Source organism: Apodemus sylvaticus, chromosome 21 (genome assembly GCF_947179515.1).
Source record: "Apodemus sylvaticus chromosome 21, mApoSyl1.1, whole genome shotgun sequence".
NCBI lineage: Eukaryota > Metazoa > Chordata > Mammalia > Rodentia > Muridae > Apodemus > Apodemus sylvaticus.
The window spans coordinates 54,985,090-55,001,428 of NC_067492.1; the positions used below are offsets into that span (position 1 = coordinate 54,985,090).

General features: G+C 37.7%; 1 protein-coding gene across 1 annotated transcript in view; it reads right to left on the reverse strand.

Annotated features, from left to right (window-relative positions):
* The window catches only part of Iqcm (IQ motif containing M), a 372,144-nt gene that overhangs the window by 209,831 nt on the left and 145,974 nt on the right, over window positions 1–16,339 (reverse strand). The window contains exon 7 of the mRNA XM_052166437.1: window positions 13,697–13,755. Coding sequence (XP_052022397.1) covers window positions 13,697–13,755 — 59 coding nt within the window. The remainder of the gene's footprint in view (window positions 1–13,696; window positions 13,756–16,339) is intronic.

Consider the following 16,339-nt stretch of genomic DNA (forward strand, 5'->3'; position numbering starts at 1 on the left):
CTGAATGTGCAGCCTTGAAGCACAAGCATGTGATGTCCCAGGGCTTCGACTGTGGATTTGAGAGCAATCTGGGAATGAGCAAACACGTTAGCGGGCCACTTGAATCCCCTAAATAAGTCTACTTAGTAGGAAATCGGTGCATCGAATTTAACATGGCTTTTAAGAAAAGGGATCTTCTGTCTCTATATTATCTATTTCCAGATCTCTCCAAGGGTTGAGTACTTCATGACATCAAAACCTGATCACTTCAGAAATCAAAGGAGGTTCTTGGGACTTTCTAAAATGAGATGCAATGTTCCTGAAGTGGAAGATAATGTCACTTTGATTTAGACAAAATCTTAAAGCACTTTAAAACATCAGAATGAGGAGTGTTTTCTTCTGAGCTTTCTGTTCTCCTTGTTACCTTTATTTCTCAAAATGCTGCCTGTATCCCAACATCTCCCCCATGATTCCCACAGTGTGCCAATCTTTTTTTGGCCAATCAAGGGTCTATAGTCTGTTTTAGCATGGCTGTATGAAAATATGGAAGCTGAAATCTTAAAGTCTTCAGGAGTTTCTGAATTTCTGAATGGGGCAATTTTGAAAAACCTAAAGAGATTTCCAGAACATTCCAGTTAGTAAATGTCAGAAGTCAATCAAAGAGGGAGTATGGGTGAGATGAGTAAAAAACAATTCTCCCAGCCTGTTCGTATTTAAGAAAAAATGAGTTTGTTTATTACTGCTGCTCCTGATGCTCAGAATCAGTTTTCTAATGGTGTTCTTAAAATACAATAGCAATTTCTAAATTCCAAATTAATTCCAAATACTACAACTATTTCTTCCACATAGTATATATAAGCAGTCTGGAGAAATATCACTTACACTCTAGAGAAAAGGATCATTACATGCAATGCACAGGTAGGAGCAGAAAGGCAATAGTGTTCTGTTCGTCCAGAATTGATTCCAACTTCATGTGCAGGTCCTGCTTCTGGAAATGCTCTTTACAATGGACACTTCTGACAATCCTTTGCATTGTACCTACATGCTTTACTAGTAGGTCACTCTACTAGTAATCTTATCCTAGTCTTAGTCTTATCCTAGAAGACATATAGAATGACTAAAGGGACTATGGGGGTTATTATTCAAAAGAACAGTTACCAGGCCCACATTTTTATAAGCTTGTCTCTGAATAGAGAACCCAATGAGTCTTCTTGCTCTTCCCCTTGGCAAGACATCTTATGTCTCTTGTGGTAGCGCTCTGATCCTAAACCAAGCTTTTCTGGCAGGAAATCTAGTTCTACTGACTCCTCTCCATCTCTCTGCTCTCTACACAGACATGAAATTGTTCAGGGTCTGATTCCTCTTCATGGACTCTACTGCTCTTAGAGGAGAAGCAACAGTAATGAATTCCCATAACAATTAAGAATGCTTTTGCCAACAAATAAAATACCTCCAAAAAACAGACAGCAGTAAAAAGCCAAAGGATAGTAGAAAAGTAGGTAGGCAGGGACCTTGGAGTTGGGAGGCCTTTTCCTCTGGCTTCTGCCCCTCTATTAGCACTTTTTGTAAGTTCCTCTAAGGAAAAGTCATTGCAAGTCTGCCTTCCTATCCCTGGGATTTCATTCTCCACACTGCCATGGGTGTAGTGCTGTAATTTAAAGGTGAAGACTGTTATGCATCTTTTCTTTCACAACTTTTTCCTCCTCAGTCATTTTCCTTCTGATTCCAGGCAAGAATCACAGCCACTCACCCCCCAGCCATCCATCTATATATTTGACAAGACCAGTACTTTGTTTACTGGCTGCTATATCCTTCAGGAGATGTTAGTGAAAATATATCTGTTCTGTACACAAGAGTGAGTATATAGACCAGGCCATCTTGTCTCTAGCGGAGACAACAGAAATGTTCATTTCAGATTTCATTTCAACCTGTAGCTACAGCTAGCAGGCTCTATTCAGTTTTCTTTTTTCTGTTTGTTTTGTTTTGGTTTGGTTTGGTTTGATTTTTATTTTCTATATTCTTTGTTTACATTCCAAATGATTTTCCCTTCCCCCATTCCCCCCTCTCCATAAGTCCTAATAAGCCTTCTTCCCTCTGCCCATTCACCAATCAACCCCCTCCCACTTCTCTGTCTTGGTAATCCCCTACAATGCTGCATCAAGCCTTTCCAGGACCAGGGCCCTCTCCTTCCTTCATCTTAGGAATGATTTGATATGTGAATTGTACCTTGGGTATTCAGAGGTTCTGGGCTAATATCCACTTATCAGTGGCTGCATTCCATGTGTGTTCTTTTGTGATTGGGTTACCTCACTTAGGATGACATTTTCCAGATCCAACCATTTGCCTAAGAATTTCATGAATTCATTGTGTTTAATTTCTGAGTAGTATTCCATTGTGTAAATATACCACATTTTCTGTATCCATTCCTCCATTGAGGGACATCTGGGTTCTTTCCAGCTTCTGGCTATTATAAATAAGGCTGCTGTGAACATAGTGGAGCATGCGTCTTTATTGCATGCCGGGGAATCCTCTGAGTATATGCCCAGGAGAGGTATAGCAGGGTCCTCTGGAATTGTCATGTCCAGTTTTCTGAGGAGCCAACAGACTAATTTCCAGAGTGGTTGTACCAACTTGCATTCCCACCTGCAGTGGAGAAGTGTTCCTCTTTCTCCACATTCTTGCCAACACCTGCTGCCTCCTGAGTTTTTAATCTTAGCCATTCTGACTGGTGTGAGGTGAAATTTCAGGGTTGTCTTAATTTGCATTTGCCTAATGATTAATGATGTTGAATATTTCTTAAGGTGTTTCACAGCCATTCCAAGTTCTTCAGGTGAAAATTCTTTGTTTAGCTCTGTACCCCATTTTTAACAGGGTTATTAGTCACTTTGTATTATCACTTCCCATCCCCCGACAGTGCAATGCTTCTAATCTAATCAGACTAGATTTAGAATCAGGGCACTGCTTGCACAGCAGTCACTGGTCATTCCGAGGTCCATGCTACAATAGGTCACTGCTTGATCCTGCTCCTGCAGGGATGGGTAGCTCTATTGAGTAGAAACACCACATGCAAGAAAAATACGGGAACTGAAAATCACAGACTCCACAATTAAGAAAAAGTTCAAATGTTTTGACAATAACAGTAAGCAAGACACCAGTAACTATTGACAATATGGGCAAGCAGGCAAACTCAAGGCAAGGCCACCAGAAGCAAGGATGAGAGAACAAGTCAAGCCAAATGCCAGAGGATGATTTCATCTGCCCGAAATTTAGTTGTTCTTCCACTAGAAGGCAATCCTGGGGAAAGTGGGCCTCAATCTCTGAAAGGTGCAGATGAGAGCCAGACTTGGAGGTAAGTGTGAAGCATGGAGACAGATGTGTTTCTCAAAGATGCTTTCCTCTTCTAGCTTCTACTACCTACTAGCTATAACAACCTCATGCTAGTGTGGTAGCATCAAGGTGATCATCTCTGGCTCTCTCTACTTACTAGACTGACAACATTGGATAAAGTAACGAAGTCATGCCAAGATCCCAGATTAGCCTGGCAGAGGGCAGGGGGTAAGGCTGAATATACGTCATGTGTCTTCTAGCTTGCTACACAGTGTCTAGGGATGTACTGGAAATGAAATAGCTTCTGCTAGACTGATTCTGCTGTGCTGACGAGAAGGGACTAGCCGACTGGAAGGGAGAGAATGAGGCTGAAGCTAAGAAAGATCTCATAAAGGAAACTGAAGCTTCCCCTCTGTGGTTAAGTGTTCTGTGCTAACCAGAGCAATTTTCCACATTTATCTGTTGATTTGTTTACTGTGAGAAACTGGATAATGTATATGATATGGAAATGCCAAAGAAAACCAAATGTCTTCACTTTAGAAAGAAATGGAAAAATAAAATTTGCAAAATATGGTCCTCTAAGTTTAGTTTCCAATTCTGTTATCAGATTGATGGTGGGGTAAGAATTAACATAACAAAGAAAGAGTACCAAGTACTAGACCCAGCAAACAAGGATTAAGAAACATCTTCCTGAACCCATCTGCTTTATTAAAGTTTAACTGTTTATTTCCCTTTGTTGTTACTAAACTTCTGGACCAGGAAATGACTTTTAATGTGTGTAAATTTCAGGAAGACTATATTCAAGGTTTACATACAATCTTTAGAAACTCTCTCATTTCTGTAAAAAATATACCAGATGTAGGCAACTAAAGAGAGGAATTATTTTGACTCTGTGGTGGTTACTTTTAACTGAGAACTTGACACAAACTAGAAACAACTGGGAAGAGAGACTCAACTGAGAAATTATCAAGATGAGCATGACCTATGAGCATGCCTGGGGGGAATATTGATCTTTGCTGTAGGAAGACATCCCATCATAGTTGGCACTATTCCCCAGGCAGGAGGTGCTGAAGAGGATATGGGAAAAGAAACCTAGCTTAGAGAAACAGGCACAAAAGCAGGTGAGCATGTCTATATTTCATTTCGTTCTGTTCTTGATACTGAATGACCAACTATTTCAGGTTCCTGCCTATGATATCTTTTGTATGATGAACTGAAACCAGAACTTGTGAATAACAACAACAAAAAACCTTTTGTATGGTTATTTTAAAAAATACACTTTTCTTTAATAAGTGTACTTAAATGTTTTAACCTCTATTTTAGCCTATCACCCACCAGAGGCAGTGGGAAGGAAAGTTTAATAGGGCAACGAATGATGTGGACCTGTTTCGAAATAGGTTTTTTATTTTTCCTGTAGTGAATCGAATCTGCGTTGTCAGGATATCAGTAGTTCGGTTCACAGCTGCAATCGTTCAATCCATGATCCACTTACAAACACCATTTACAAATCAGCAATGGCAGTTCAACCCAGAAGAAATTGTAAGGTTCTACAAAATTGGCTGGAGTCCATGGAATCAGCACAAAGATAGATCAGCAAAGAATGGCAAGGTGAACCAACACCACACAGCATTGTCCACTGTCTGTTGGATTATATTTATATCCTTTCCAAACATCATGTGTTTTCTCTAGCATCTGTTCTAAAAAAAAAAAATTACATGCCCTTTTTCTTCTATGCTTTCAGAAAACTACCACATATCTGTTCTCAGCAAATCTTCCTCCCATGAGCTTGCTTCAGTGAAAAATTCTCTCATAACACAGTTTTTAGAAAAATATCACATGACACAACTGAGTCTCCAAAACAATCCCAAAATTTCCATTTCCCCCTTTCCCCCCCTATGCTGCCTTTTTGTTGATATTCTATCACAACAATAGAAATGAAACTAGACCAAGCTCAAAGTCCACTATGATGGGAAAGTCATAGCAACAGAAGCAGTTGTGGCTGTAATTCATCATATCTTAAATTAATAAGAAGCATAGAAAGGGCAATACTAGATGTTCAGCTTTCCAGCCACTGTATGACTCTGGCCCATGATATGGCTCTGCCACATTCAAAGCAAGTATTCTTTCATTTACTACTCCTTGAAAAGTCATTCACAGGTATATTTAAAGATGTACCTTACTAATCCTTGCCCATTTCTTTTTTTTTCCCTTTCTTTTTTTTATTTGATATAATTTATTTACATTTCAAATGATTTCCCCTTTTCTAGCCCCCCACTCCCCGAAAGTCCCGTAAGCCCCCTTCTCTTCCCCTGTCCTCCCACCCACCCCTTCCCACTTCCCCGTTCTGGTTTTGCTGAATACTGTTTCACTGAGTCTTTCCAGAACCAGGGGCCACTCCTCCTTTCTTCTTGTACCTCATTTGATGTGTTCCTTGCCCATTTCTTAATCTAATCTGTTTAACAACCCAAAATATAACAATGGAGAAAACAGACTGATTAATTAGTCTTGAGGTAACTAGATGGACAATATGAATACAAGCTGCAAGAAAGTATAAAGAAGAGTAGGCTGAGAAATGGAACACAACTGTTTTAAGTTTGAGACACAATTATAGAGTGTGCCTATGGAAAAATTCAGAAAGCAGTTTCTACACTCTTTGCATGGTGGTTTTCCTACTATAATTTGAAGGTAAGACCCCATTGCTGAAGAGACTATACACTTCAGACATAAGACTTGGAAGAATCATACTGGCTATACCTAGAAATATCCTCCCTGAGGAATAGCTTTTATGATGCTAGAAAGTTATATACTCAAGCTACCAAAGGAGGAAGTAAGCAATGCTCTTGTTGCATATTATACCTATAATCTATAACAGTGGCCAATGGTAAGATATCTCAAAAATGTAAAAGCACCAATTTATGTCTAGGCAGTAGCCAATAGTTGTCTAATGGACTTAAGGACAGCTCAATGGGAGGGAATTCATGTCTGACACTGTAAACCTACCCAACTACTCATATATGGTCAGGCCCCAGAACCTAAAGAGAACCTATTTTTGGCTTTTTCCCAAGTCAGTATATTCTCTAATTTCATTTTAATACATTTTAATACTTTTATATGCATATATTTTAAAGACAAAACTTCTCAAAACAAAAGTTAGCAAAAAGTACTTTCTTTGCATATTTTGCAAACAACCTAACATCAAGGAGTCTGACGATTTTAGGTAGTAAATCCCAACAATTACAGCAAAATCAACTATTAACACAAGCCTGACTTTGATTTATTTTAGGACTATTGCTTTAAGTATGACAAAAATGTAACTTTACCAAAGTGGAACTGCTATGTGTGTTGTATAAGAAATTATTTGCTAACAATTTTAGGGAGGCATGTGTCAATGTACATGTGGACATTGAAGAACAACTTGTAAGACTTGGTTCTCTCTTTACATTACGTGGATTCCAAGAATCACACTCGGTTAATCAGAATTGGTGGTAAGCACTCTTACCAGTCATGCCATCTTTGTTAACTATAAAAAATTATCAATATAAAAGGAAATGTGAGACCAGTTCTAAATATTGTCACTTGATCAGCTGTGTGATTCCAGATAAGTCACATTAATTCTGTAAACTAGCAAGATTTCATCAGAAAGAAAATTGTATACAATTTACTTGTTTCATAGAGTTAAAAAAATCAAAATATGTTTGGATTCTTAAAGATATCCTAATTACATAATTGTGGATCAGCCCCAGGCACCTTGGGTTGGCATTGTACATGCTAAAGGTCTGAACCCAAAGCTATAGCATATGACTGTGTCTCCTAATGTTAAAAGGGAAGCCACGTGGCCATTAAAGAAGCCAAAGAACTGGTGGCTACATTAGTTACTTAAAACTTTACAGAAACTTTAGCATAAAGTTCAGACTATTGAAGAACCATGTCCTTTATTTTTTTCCTGTTTTTTCTTTTGAGATAGTCTCATTATGTGGCCCGAATCAGTCTAGAACTTCCCCTGTAAAACTGGCTGGCCTTGATATGATTTTTATCCAGGGTTGTAGGCTTGTTCCACCAAATTATGTTAAAGAGTATTGATACTTCTCCACTTACCATATATAACAACAACAATAAGTCACAATCATGAGAGAACTTCCTTCTTTAGTGCACCTTAGTATTTGGGTGACCACTAGATAACTACTCTCCATTTCAATAATGTATTAATTTCCATACCAATAGAGAGATTAAGAAATAACCAAATGCTTAAATTATAAATACTAGTATTACTCAATGTTTTTAATTCCTATTGATATTCTGCTATATCCATGGATCGGTGCCAAAACCAAGGAACATCAAGAGAGGCAAGATCCAGCAACTGATGGTATGGATAAATTGACCCACAGGCAATCACTAAGGAGATCCAATGGAACCCTCACCAAAGATGGAGATGAAGGATTGTAGGAGCCTGAGGGGTTCTAGACCAGTAGAATACTACCTTTAAGAACCAACTAAGCAGGGCTCATAGTGGATCATAGAGACTAACCCTGCATGGGTCTGAGCTAGGACCTCTGCATATATATTATGTTTGTGTAGTTTGATGTTATTATGGGACCCATAGAACTGTGAGTGAGGGGTGTCTTTGACTCTCTTGCCTGCTTTGCGGACCTTTTCCTTCCTATTGGGTTGCTTACTCCAGCCTTGATAGGAAGATGTATTCCTAGTCTTGTTGTATCTCTAGAAGGCCTGCTCTCTTTTTTTAGGAAAAAATAAGTAAAAGAGTGGATCTTGGGGAAAGGGGAGGGAAGGAAGGAGGAGAAACTTCAATCACTATGTAATGCGTAAGAGAAGAATAGAAAACTGGATAGGTAGGTAGAGATAGATGGATGGATAGAAAGATAGATAGACAGACAGACAGACAGACAGACAGACAGACAGATAGATAGATAGATAGATAGATAGATAGATAGATAGATAGATAGATAGATAGATAGATAGATGGGTTTACTTAGCTTATGATCACAGGATACAGTGCAAGTAAATCAACAATTGTTAAGTTTCACTAAGAAGAGGACAGAGCTGCCTTGGACAAAGGTGTGTTCTCAGGGCAAGAGCCTATCCCTCTAAGCTTCCAACTTCTAGAAGAAAGCATAAGACACTCTTCTGCTCCTGTAAGGCAACTGCAAGCAAAAGCTAATGGTAAAGAAGTTCAAGGGGCCAGGGCCTTGCCAAGCTGACAGTCATCCTGGCAGTATCCTCCATTTGGTGCTAGCTTCAGAGTTTAGAAAGATAAGGAATCCTGGGATCTTTCCCATGGTTTCAGAAAGCTTCTTAGTTCTGTGTGGCAAGGCAGTCCCTACGTGAATGTTGTGAGAGGCAAGAGGCCCTGCGAGGCCATTGAGTGGAACTGTGAAAGTGAAGCCTGTGTTTGCTGTAGAACACAAGATATTAAAAATGGCAGGACCATGAGATATCTGCTAAGGAAAACACTGCAGGCAGGGAGTCAAGTATGCCCAAGAGAAATTTATGTTATGGGCAGAAACGCTAGAGAACCAACTCCATCTAAGATCTTTGACATTAGACATAGAGCCAGAGAGCTTGGTGTTTAATGCTTTTTAAGTATAAGAATAGTCAAAAATAGATTTAAGCCTAGAGAAATTACAAAATGTCAATTACTGTTCTCAGAAAGGAAATTTCACTTCAGTGTCAGTACAAAATATAAACTTTTACATGTATTTAAGAAAATTCTAGATTTATGAATGCACAAATACAAAATTCATGCACTTACTTTATTTTCTAATAATTAAAAATAAAAAAGTCACCTCCTTGAGAACAATTCTTTCTGGTTTAGAAATTCAACATTACTTTTTTCAGTTAAAAAAAAAAATAAAGACCAAAAATATTAGTTAGGCAATTTGACTGATCTGAAAATGTTTGATTTTATTCAAAATGTTTCTTTTTTTCTCCTTAAAAATAGTTAGAGGTCAGCATGCAGAAAAATGCAAATCGACCCATTCTTATCTCCTTGTACAAAGCTCAAGTCCAAGTGGATCAAGGACCTACACATAACACCAGACACACTGTAGCTTATAAAGGAGAAAGTGGGGAAGAACCATGAACACATGGGCATAGGGGAAAAGTTCCTGAATCGAACACCAATGGCTTATGCTCTAAGAACAAGAATCGACAAATGGGACCTCATCAAATTGCAAAGCTCTGTAAGGCAAAGAACACAGTCAATAGGACATGAACGGCAACCAAGAAATAGGGAAAAGATCTTCACCAATCCTACATCTGAGAGAGGGCTAATATCCAATGTATACAAAGAACTCAAGAGGTTAGTCCCCAGAGAGTCAAATAACCCTATTAAAAAGATGGGATGCAGAGCTAAACAGGGAATTCTCAACTGAGGAAACTCATATGTCTCTAAAGCATCTAAAGAAATGTTCAGCATCCTTAGTTATCAGGGAAATACAAATCAAAACAACACTGAAATTACATCTCATACCAGTCAGAATGGCTAAGATGAAAAACTCAGAAGACAGCAGATGCTGGAGAGGATGTGGGGAAAGAAGAACATTTCTCCATGATTGGTGGGATTTGCAAGCTGGTAAAACTACTCTGGAAATCAGTTTGGTGATTCCTCAGAAAATTAGACATAGTACTACTACCTGAGGACCCAGTTATACCCCTCCTGGGCATATACCCAGAAGATGCTCCAACATGTAATAAGGACACATGCTCCACTATGTTCATAGCTGCCTTATTTATAACAGCCAGAAGATGGAAACAACCCAGATGTCCTTCAACAGAGGAATGGATACAGAAACTGGGGTATATATGCACAATTCAGCTATTAAAAACAACGAATACATGAAATTCTTAGGCAAATGGATGGAACTAGAAAGTGTCATCCTGAGTGAAGTAACCCAAACACAAATGATATGCACTCACTGCTAAGTGAATGTTAGCCCAAAAGCTCAAAATATACAAGTTACAATTCAGTCATCATAGGAAGCTCAAGAATAAGGAGGACTGAAGTGAGGGTGCTTTGGTTTCTTTGAGAAAGGGAACAAAATACTCACAGGAGCAATAAAGGTGACAAAGTGTGGAGCAGAGACTGAAATAAAGGTTACCTAGAGACTGCCCTACCTGAGGATCCATCCTATAAATAGTCACCAAACCCCTGACTATTATGGATGACAAGAAGTACATACCAAAAGGAGTGTGGTTGTCTCTGGAGGGGCCCTGCCAGAGCTTTACACATATAGAGGCAGATGCTAGCAGCCAACCATTGGTCTGGGCAAGGTGTCCCCAATGGAGGAGCTGGAGGGTGGTCCAGAGGAGCTGAAGGGATTTACAGCCCCATGGTAATAACAATGATGTAGGCCACCCAGACACCTCAGGACTCCCAGGGACTAAAGTATCAACCAAGGGGCACACATGGTTCCAGCCAAAAATTTGGCAGATGAATGACTTGTTGGACATCAGTGGGAGGAGTGGTCCTTGGTCAGCTAAAGGCTCAACAAAGCCCCAACAAAGGGAAACTGAGGGCGGAGCTGGGAGTGTGTCAGGTGGAGGGACATATACTTGGAGGCAAGGAGTGGGAGGAGGTGTTGGAGGTTTTCGGGGAGGTTTTTACCATTTGAAATATTATGACAATTATATTCAATAAAATAAAAAGATAGAGCTTTCTCAAGCATGTCTTAGTTTTTTCAGTTTTCAACAGTTTTCTCAAACATACACAGAACTTAAAGGCTTTCAAAGATTATGATCTAAAGATGTCTTCATCCAACTCCTCCCCTCCAGGCTTGAGGGGCTCTACGAAGAGGAGGAAGCTGTAGGTGACTGATGATGTCCAGGACATACACATTCAGAGAGCCTGAGTTAGCACTAGATCTGCTAAGGTTCAGATAAGAAATGCCCCAGCATGGAGTTTACACAGGCCACGCTTGGGTCCCAGCATTGAGTAGGAGAAATGGACATGGAGCCCCATCCCTAACCAAGAAGCTATCTGCCCTGATATGTGTGTGTGTGTGTGTGTGTGTGTGTGTGTGTGTGTGTGTGTGTGTGTGTGTGATTTTTATTTGGTTTTTCTTGGGTACTTTTTGTATTACTGGACTTTTTGTTGTTTACTTTGCTTTTCACTTTTGTGGGAGTTTTATAAGAGAGAAATGACATAAATTAGGTATGGAAAGAAGGGTGAAGAGGATCTAGGTGAAGTTGATAGAGGAGACAATATAAACAAATATATTGGATAAAAGGTTTCTTAATTAAGCGGATCGGGATAGATGATTGGGAAGTGAAGAACAATTGCTGCTTTTTGAGAAGACTGAAGTTTGGTGTCTAATATCCATGATATAACCTGTGTCTACAGCGTCACGGGTTCTGATACCCAACTCTGTCTTCTTCAGGCATCTGTATACACATGCATATATGCACACAGACATAGCATATTTAAAGGGACAAAGGCTTTTGTTCAGCTCTTATAAATTTTGACTTCATGAATTCTTATCTATGAAATGTATGTTAATATTGGATATGAATGATATGCAAGTTAGGTGATATGCAACCCCTGTGGGGGTCACACCCCACAGGTTGAGAAGCATTTCTCTAGCAGATGGTGGCTTGTATGAGGAAATGCTTAGGATCAGGTTAGCTGGCTAGGTCTAGGCAATCAGCTGCAACAAATGATAATATCTGAAAATATAAAATTTCGTACTAATAATAGGGCTAGAATAATTTTAATTTAGTAACATCTATAAGGAAAAAGGATTTCCCAATCAAACTTCCCAGCAAAAGAATATTTGTGAGGAAAACACTATCACATACTTTAGAAATAACTCACTTGTGACAGTTAACATTTATTATTTTAAAAACAAGTTTATTTATGGAAAGTTAAAATAGCGTCCAATTAACAGATATGGATTGTTTAGACTTTCTTTTTCTTTTTGTGTCAATTTTGTTCTATCATTTTTTTCTTACAAAACTTAGTTTTTGTCTTTTACTTGAATGTAATTATCATGAAATAGTTTATACTACCTATTTTCCTTTTCATGTCACAGGATATAGATATATGCCATTTTTGATGTTATTAATTTGCATCTTCTATCATCCTTTTGAAAATCAAATGTGATAGAAGCTTATAAATTTCATTCATCTTTTCAAAGAACTTTTGGATTTGATAACTCCTTCATCTTAAATTTCATTGCTTTCTGTTTGATTTTTATAATTTGTGCAAGTTTTTGTTTAGTTTTTGGTTTGGTTTTTATTTTTTGCTTGCTTGGGGTTCTTAGGCTTTTGGTTTTGTTTTAGTTTTGTTGTTTTTTAAATAGTGTTGAATATAGACTTGTTTATGACTACATCGGTCTAATTGATTGGGGGTTTGTCTTCAAATGTCCTGTCTAGAATTTTCATCATCATTTTAATAGCTTCCCTTTCTATGTTGGAGAGGCCCCTTTCTTTATGAACTTCATCTTGTGCATGAAATTTTCCTTACAATACACATATTCGAACACCTAGAATATTGCTTTAAAGATTTATTTTTATTTCTAAATATGTTTATAGTGGAAGGGGTTATGCATATATAGGCTGTTACCCACAGAGGCCAGAAAGAATATCCCATGCCCTGGAGCTTGAGCTAGAGCCAGTCATGGTCCACCTAATGTGGGTGTTAGGGACTTAATTAACATCCTCTACAGAGCAGCACAGCATCATGACCACTCAGCAGTCTCTTCAGCTCAAACCCTCTCCTTTTAATGTAGCCATATAATCCAACTAAAAATTAATCATTCACTTTTTTTACTTCAGACTGTACTCCATGGTTTGTTTTGTACATGCACAGTTCAGAGGCCAGTTAGTAACTGAAGAAGAGTTTGCATTCAGACCCAGAATCCCTCCTCTGGACTCTTCTCCTTTTTAGAATTCCATAATTAGTTTCCAGTTACTCTATAGTCCCAGATCCTCCAATAATGTTAATAAATGAATGTATTCCCAGTTTATGAAAAAGCACCCAGCTGGAAACTGAACTATTCATAAAATTTGCTCTTCAAGCAAGAGGACCTGATTTCAAAGCCCTGGCACCCATGTAAAAAGTCAAATCATCATGGCAAAAAGATAGGTGTAATGGAGAGTTCAGTGGCCAGCCAGTCTAGCTGAGGTTCTGTCTCGGTGTGAAACCTTGACTCAAGTAATAAAGTGACTAGCAATATATGAAGATGCTCAAGGTTTGACCCTGGCCTCAGCACGCATACTCATTGATTCACATACTTGCACACAAGTAACACAATTAGCTGAGCTCTCAACAGCTTAGATTTCCTTATATTTTAGTATTAATGTCGTCAGGTATATTGTTAACATGAAAGATAAACACACTAATTGGTGCTTTTCTTCTCTGGTATAAAAGACCAACCTTTTATCTGTCTTCAGTTCTTTCTTGATAGGTTGTAGCTCTTTCTTCTTAAGGGGTCTCTATAAAAAGTTGAGATAAGAAGAAAATAACTTAACTACCTGTAAACTTTTAATTTCATATGTGTTGTTATAGTTTCAAGTGAAGAATTAATCTTCATAATAAAATTATAGTTATATTCTATTATATATCATAAACCCAAACATCCATATGAATATGTATGTATGCTCAAAGTAGTGCAGTTGCTGAATCTTCTTCAGTATTTGTTGCACCCATGTATATAACTCTTAGTAATAATTTTGTCAAAAAGGAGTTTTGTAAATGTATCATATATAAAATTTTATTTATTTGACTCTGCAAAGTAATCTTTACAATTTTACAAAATATCAGATGTAACATTTTACAAAACAAATGCTATCTATGAAAAATGAAAATAACTTTAAATGAGGTTAATGAGGAAATATAAATAAAAGAATGATGTGAAATATTTCCTGATATTAGTTGATATATCTAGCAGATACAGATATCAAATTCCTAGCTATCAAAAAATTATGGACTTTAACAACATTACCCTCAAATTCTTAAAGCCTTAATTCCTATATATATTTTTTTCTCAAAGGCTTCAAAAACTGTGTGAAGTTCAAGGATGAGGCCAAGAAAAGGCACACGTATAAACGTAAGATCCCGTGATGACACAAAGAGGCAAAAAAGCTCCAAATAAAGAGAGAGAAATGCTCTTGCTGGCAGCATAAGCTTAGATTTTTCAGCTTCCAGAATTAAGAGATAATTAATGTTATCTGTTTGTCAAGCCATATACATTGTTGTTCTTTGTTAGCACAACCCAAAAGACTAATTAAAAACACCCAGGAAAACAGTTCAGTAAGAGAAAACAATTTACATTCAATGAAAAATGTCTTCCATATGTCATTCAAGACAAGACTGGTGTAAGGTGCTAGAGTCACTCTCAGTTATTACACAACAATGTTTGATACTGAGTTTTCTTATACATTTCTTTAATACTAACCAGTTATAACACTAGATGGGAAGATCACCCCATAATAGCTTTGAATAAGCAGTCATTGCCTCTGGCCATTGTGAGGCAAAGGTGAAGCAAATCCATTTTATCCAATTCATAATTGTCTGTGATCATTAATTTTGAAAAAATAGGTATGAGAAATTTGAAGTAATCCTGATAACTGAGTGAAAAATGGAGCATGAGAGGCCACTGTTAATGGAAGGCTTTGTGGTATAATATGGCACATGCATACTGTCTGGCAAATCTTTCTTGTCTTTTCACATTTAAGCATCAAGTGTGTCTTTGATAACTGAAGCAAAACATATCTTACATAAATCTTTAGAAAACATAAAAGGCAACATAAAGATGAAATATAAAGATGTTGTGATTGTTTGAAGACATAGTTTATTTTAAATCATGGTTCTCACCTACAAAGCTAAGCTTTGTTTTATATTATATTTCTTCAGACACAATCTTAGTTGTGTGTATTCACGCTCTCTTGTGATATTTACTTCTAAGTACTAAGATTCTTTTTCTACAATTACATTAGAAGACAAGAACTTCATAAGTGGAGACATTTCATGTTTGTCTTTCTGAGTCTGTTATTTCACTCAGAATGATCTTTTCTAGTTCTATTCATTTGCCTGAAAATTTCATGATGTTATTGTTTTTAAGAGCTGAATAATACTCCATTGTGTAAATGTACATTTTCCTTATCTATTTTCAGTTGAAGGACATCTAAATTGTTTCTAGCTAATAATAGCTATAGTTTCTGGCTATTATGAATAAAGCTGTTATGAAGTAATGATTGAACAAGTATCCTTGAGGAAGGATGAAACATCCTTCTGGTATATGCACAGAAGTGATATAGCTAAATTTTGAGATATATTGACTCCCAAGTTTCTGAGGAACCTCCATATTAATTTCCATAGTAGCTGTATAAATTTGCATTCCCACCAGCAATAGAGAAGTGTATCATTGCTGCACAACCTCACAGGCCTGAGCTGTCACATGTTTGTGGTCCTAGTCATTTTGAGAGGTATAAGACAGAATCTCAAAGTAGTTTTTGGTTTTTATTTCCCTGATATCTAAGGGTATTTAGCATTTGTTTACATGTTTCTTAACAATTTGAAATTCCTGTTTTGAGTTTTCTGCCTGAAATTGATGTACTCCGTTTTTAATTGGATTATTGGGTTTGTTGATGACCAGTTTCGTGAGTTTTGTATATTTTGAGTACTGCTGTTAGGTAAAGAATAATCATGCTATGATTCAGAGATCCACAGTGGCTAAGGGACCAGGGGTGCTCATAGACTGATGCATGGATCTCACTGGGAAGGAGAAATGAAGTAAATTTTTTAGGTGAAGTTACTGCAGGTGGGGATGGGAACAGGAGGGATAAGGCCAGGGCAGAGATAGAGAGCACTAATAATAACTGGAATCTTTAAGAGTTACTCTAACAATGTCTCCCAGTAATAGATGAGATAGAGCTCAAACTGTCTATCTTCTATAACCAGGCAAGTCTCCTAGTAGTGGGACTAGGACATCAATCTAACCACAAACCTCTTTGACCTATAATCTGTACTGCTTGAAAGATGTGTTGGAGTAATGGTGGCACAGACTTTGTAGATAGA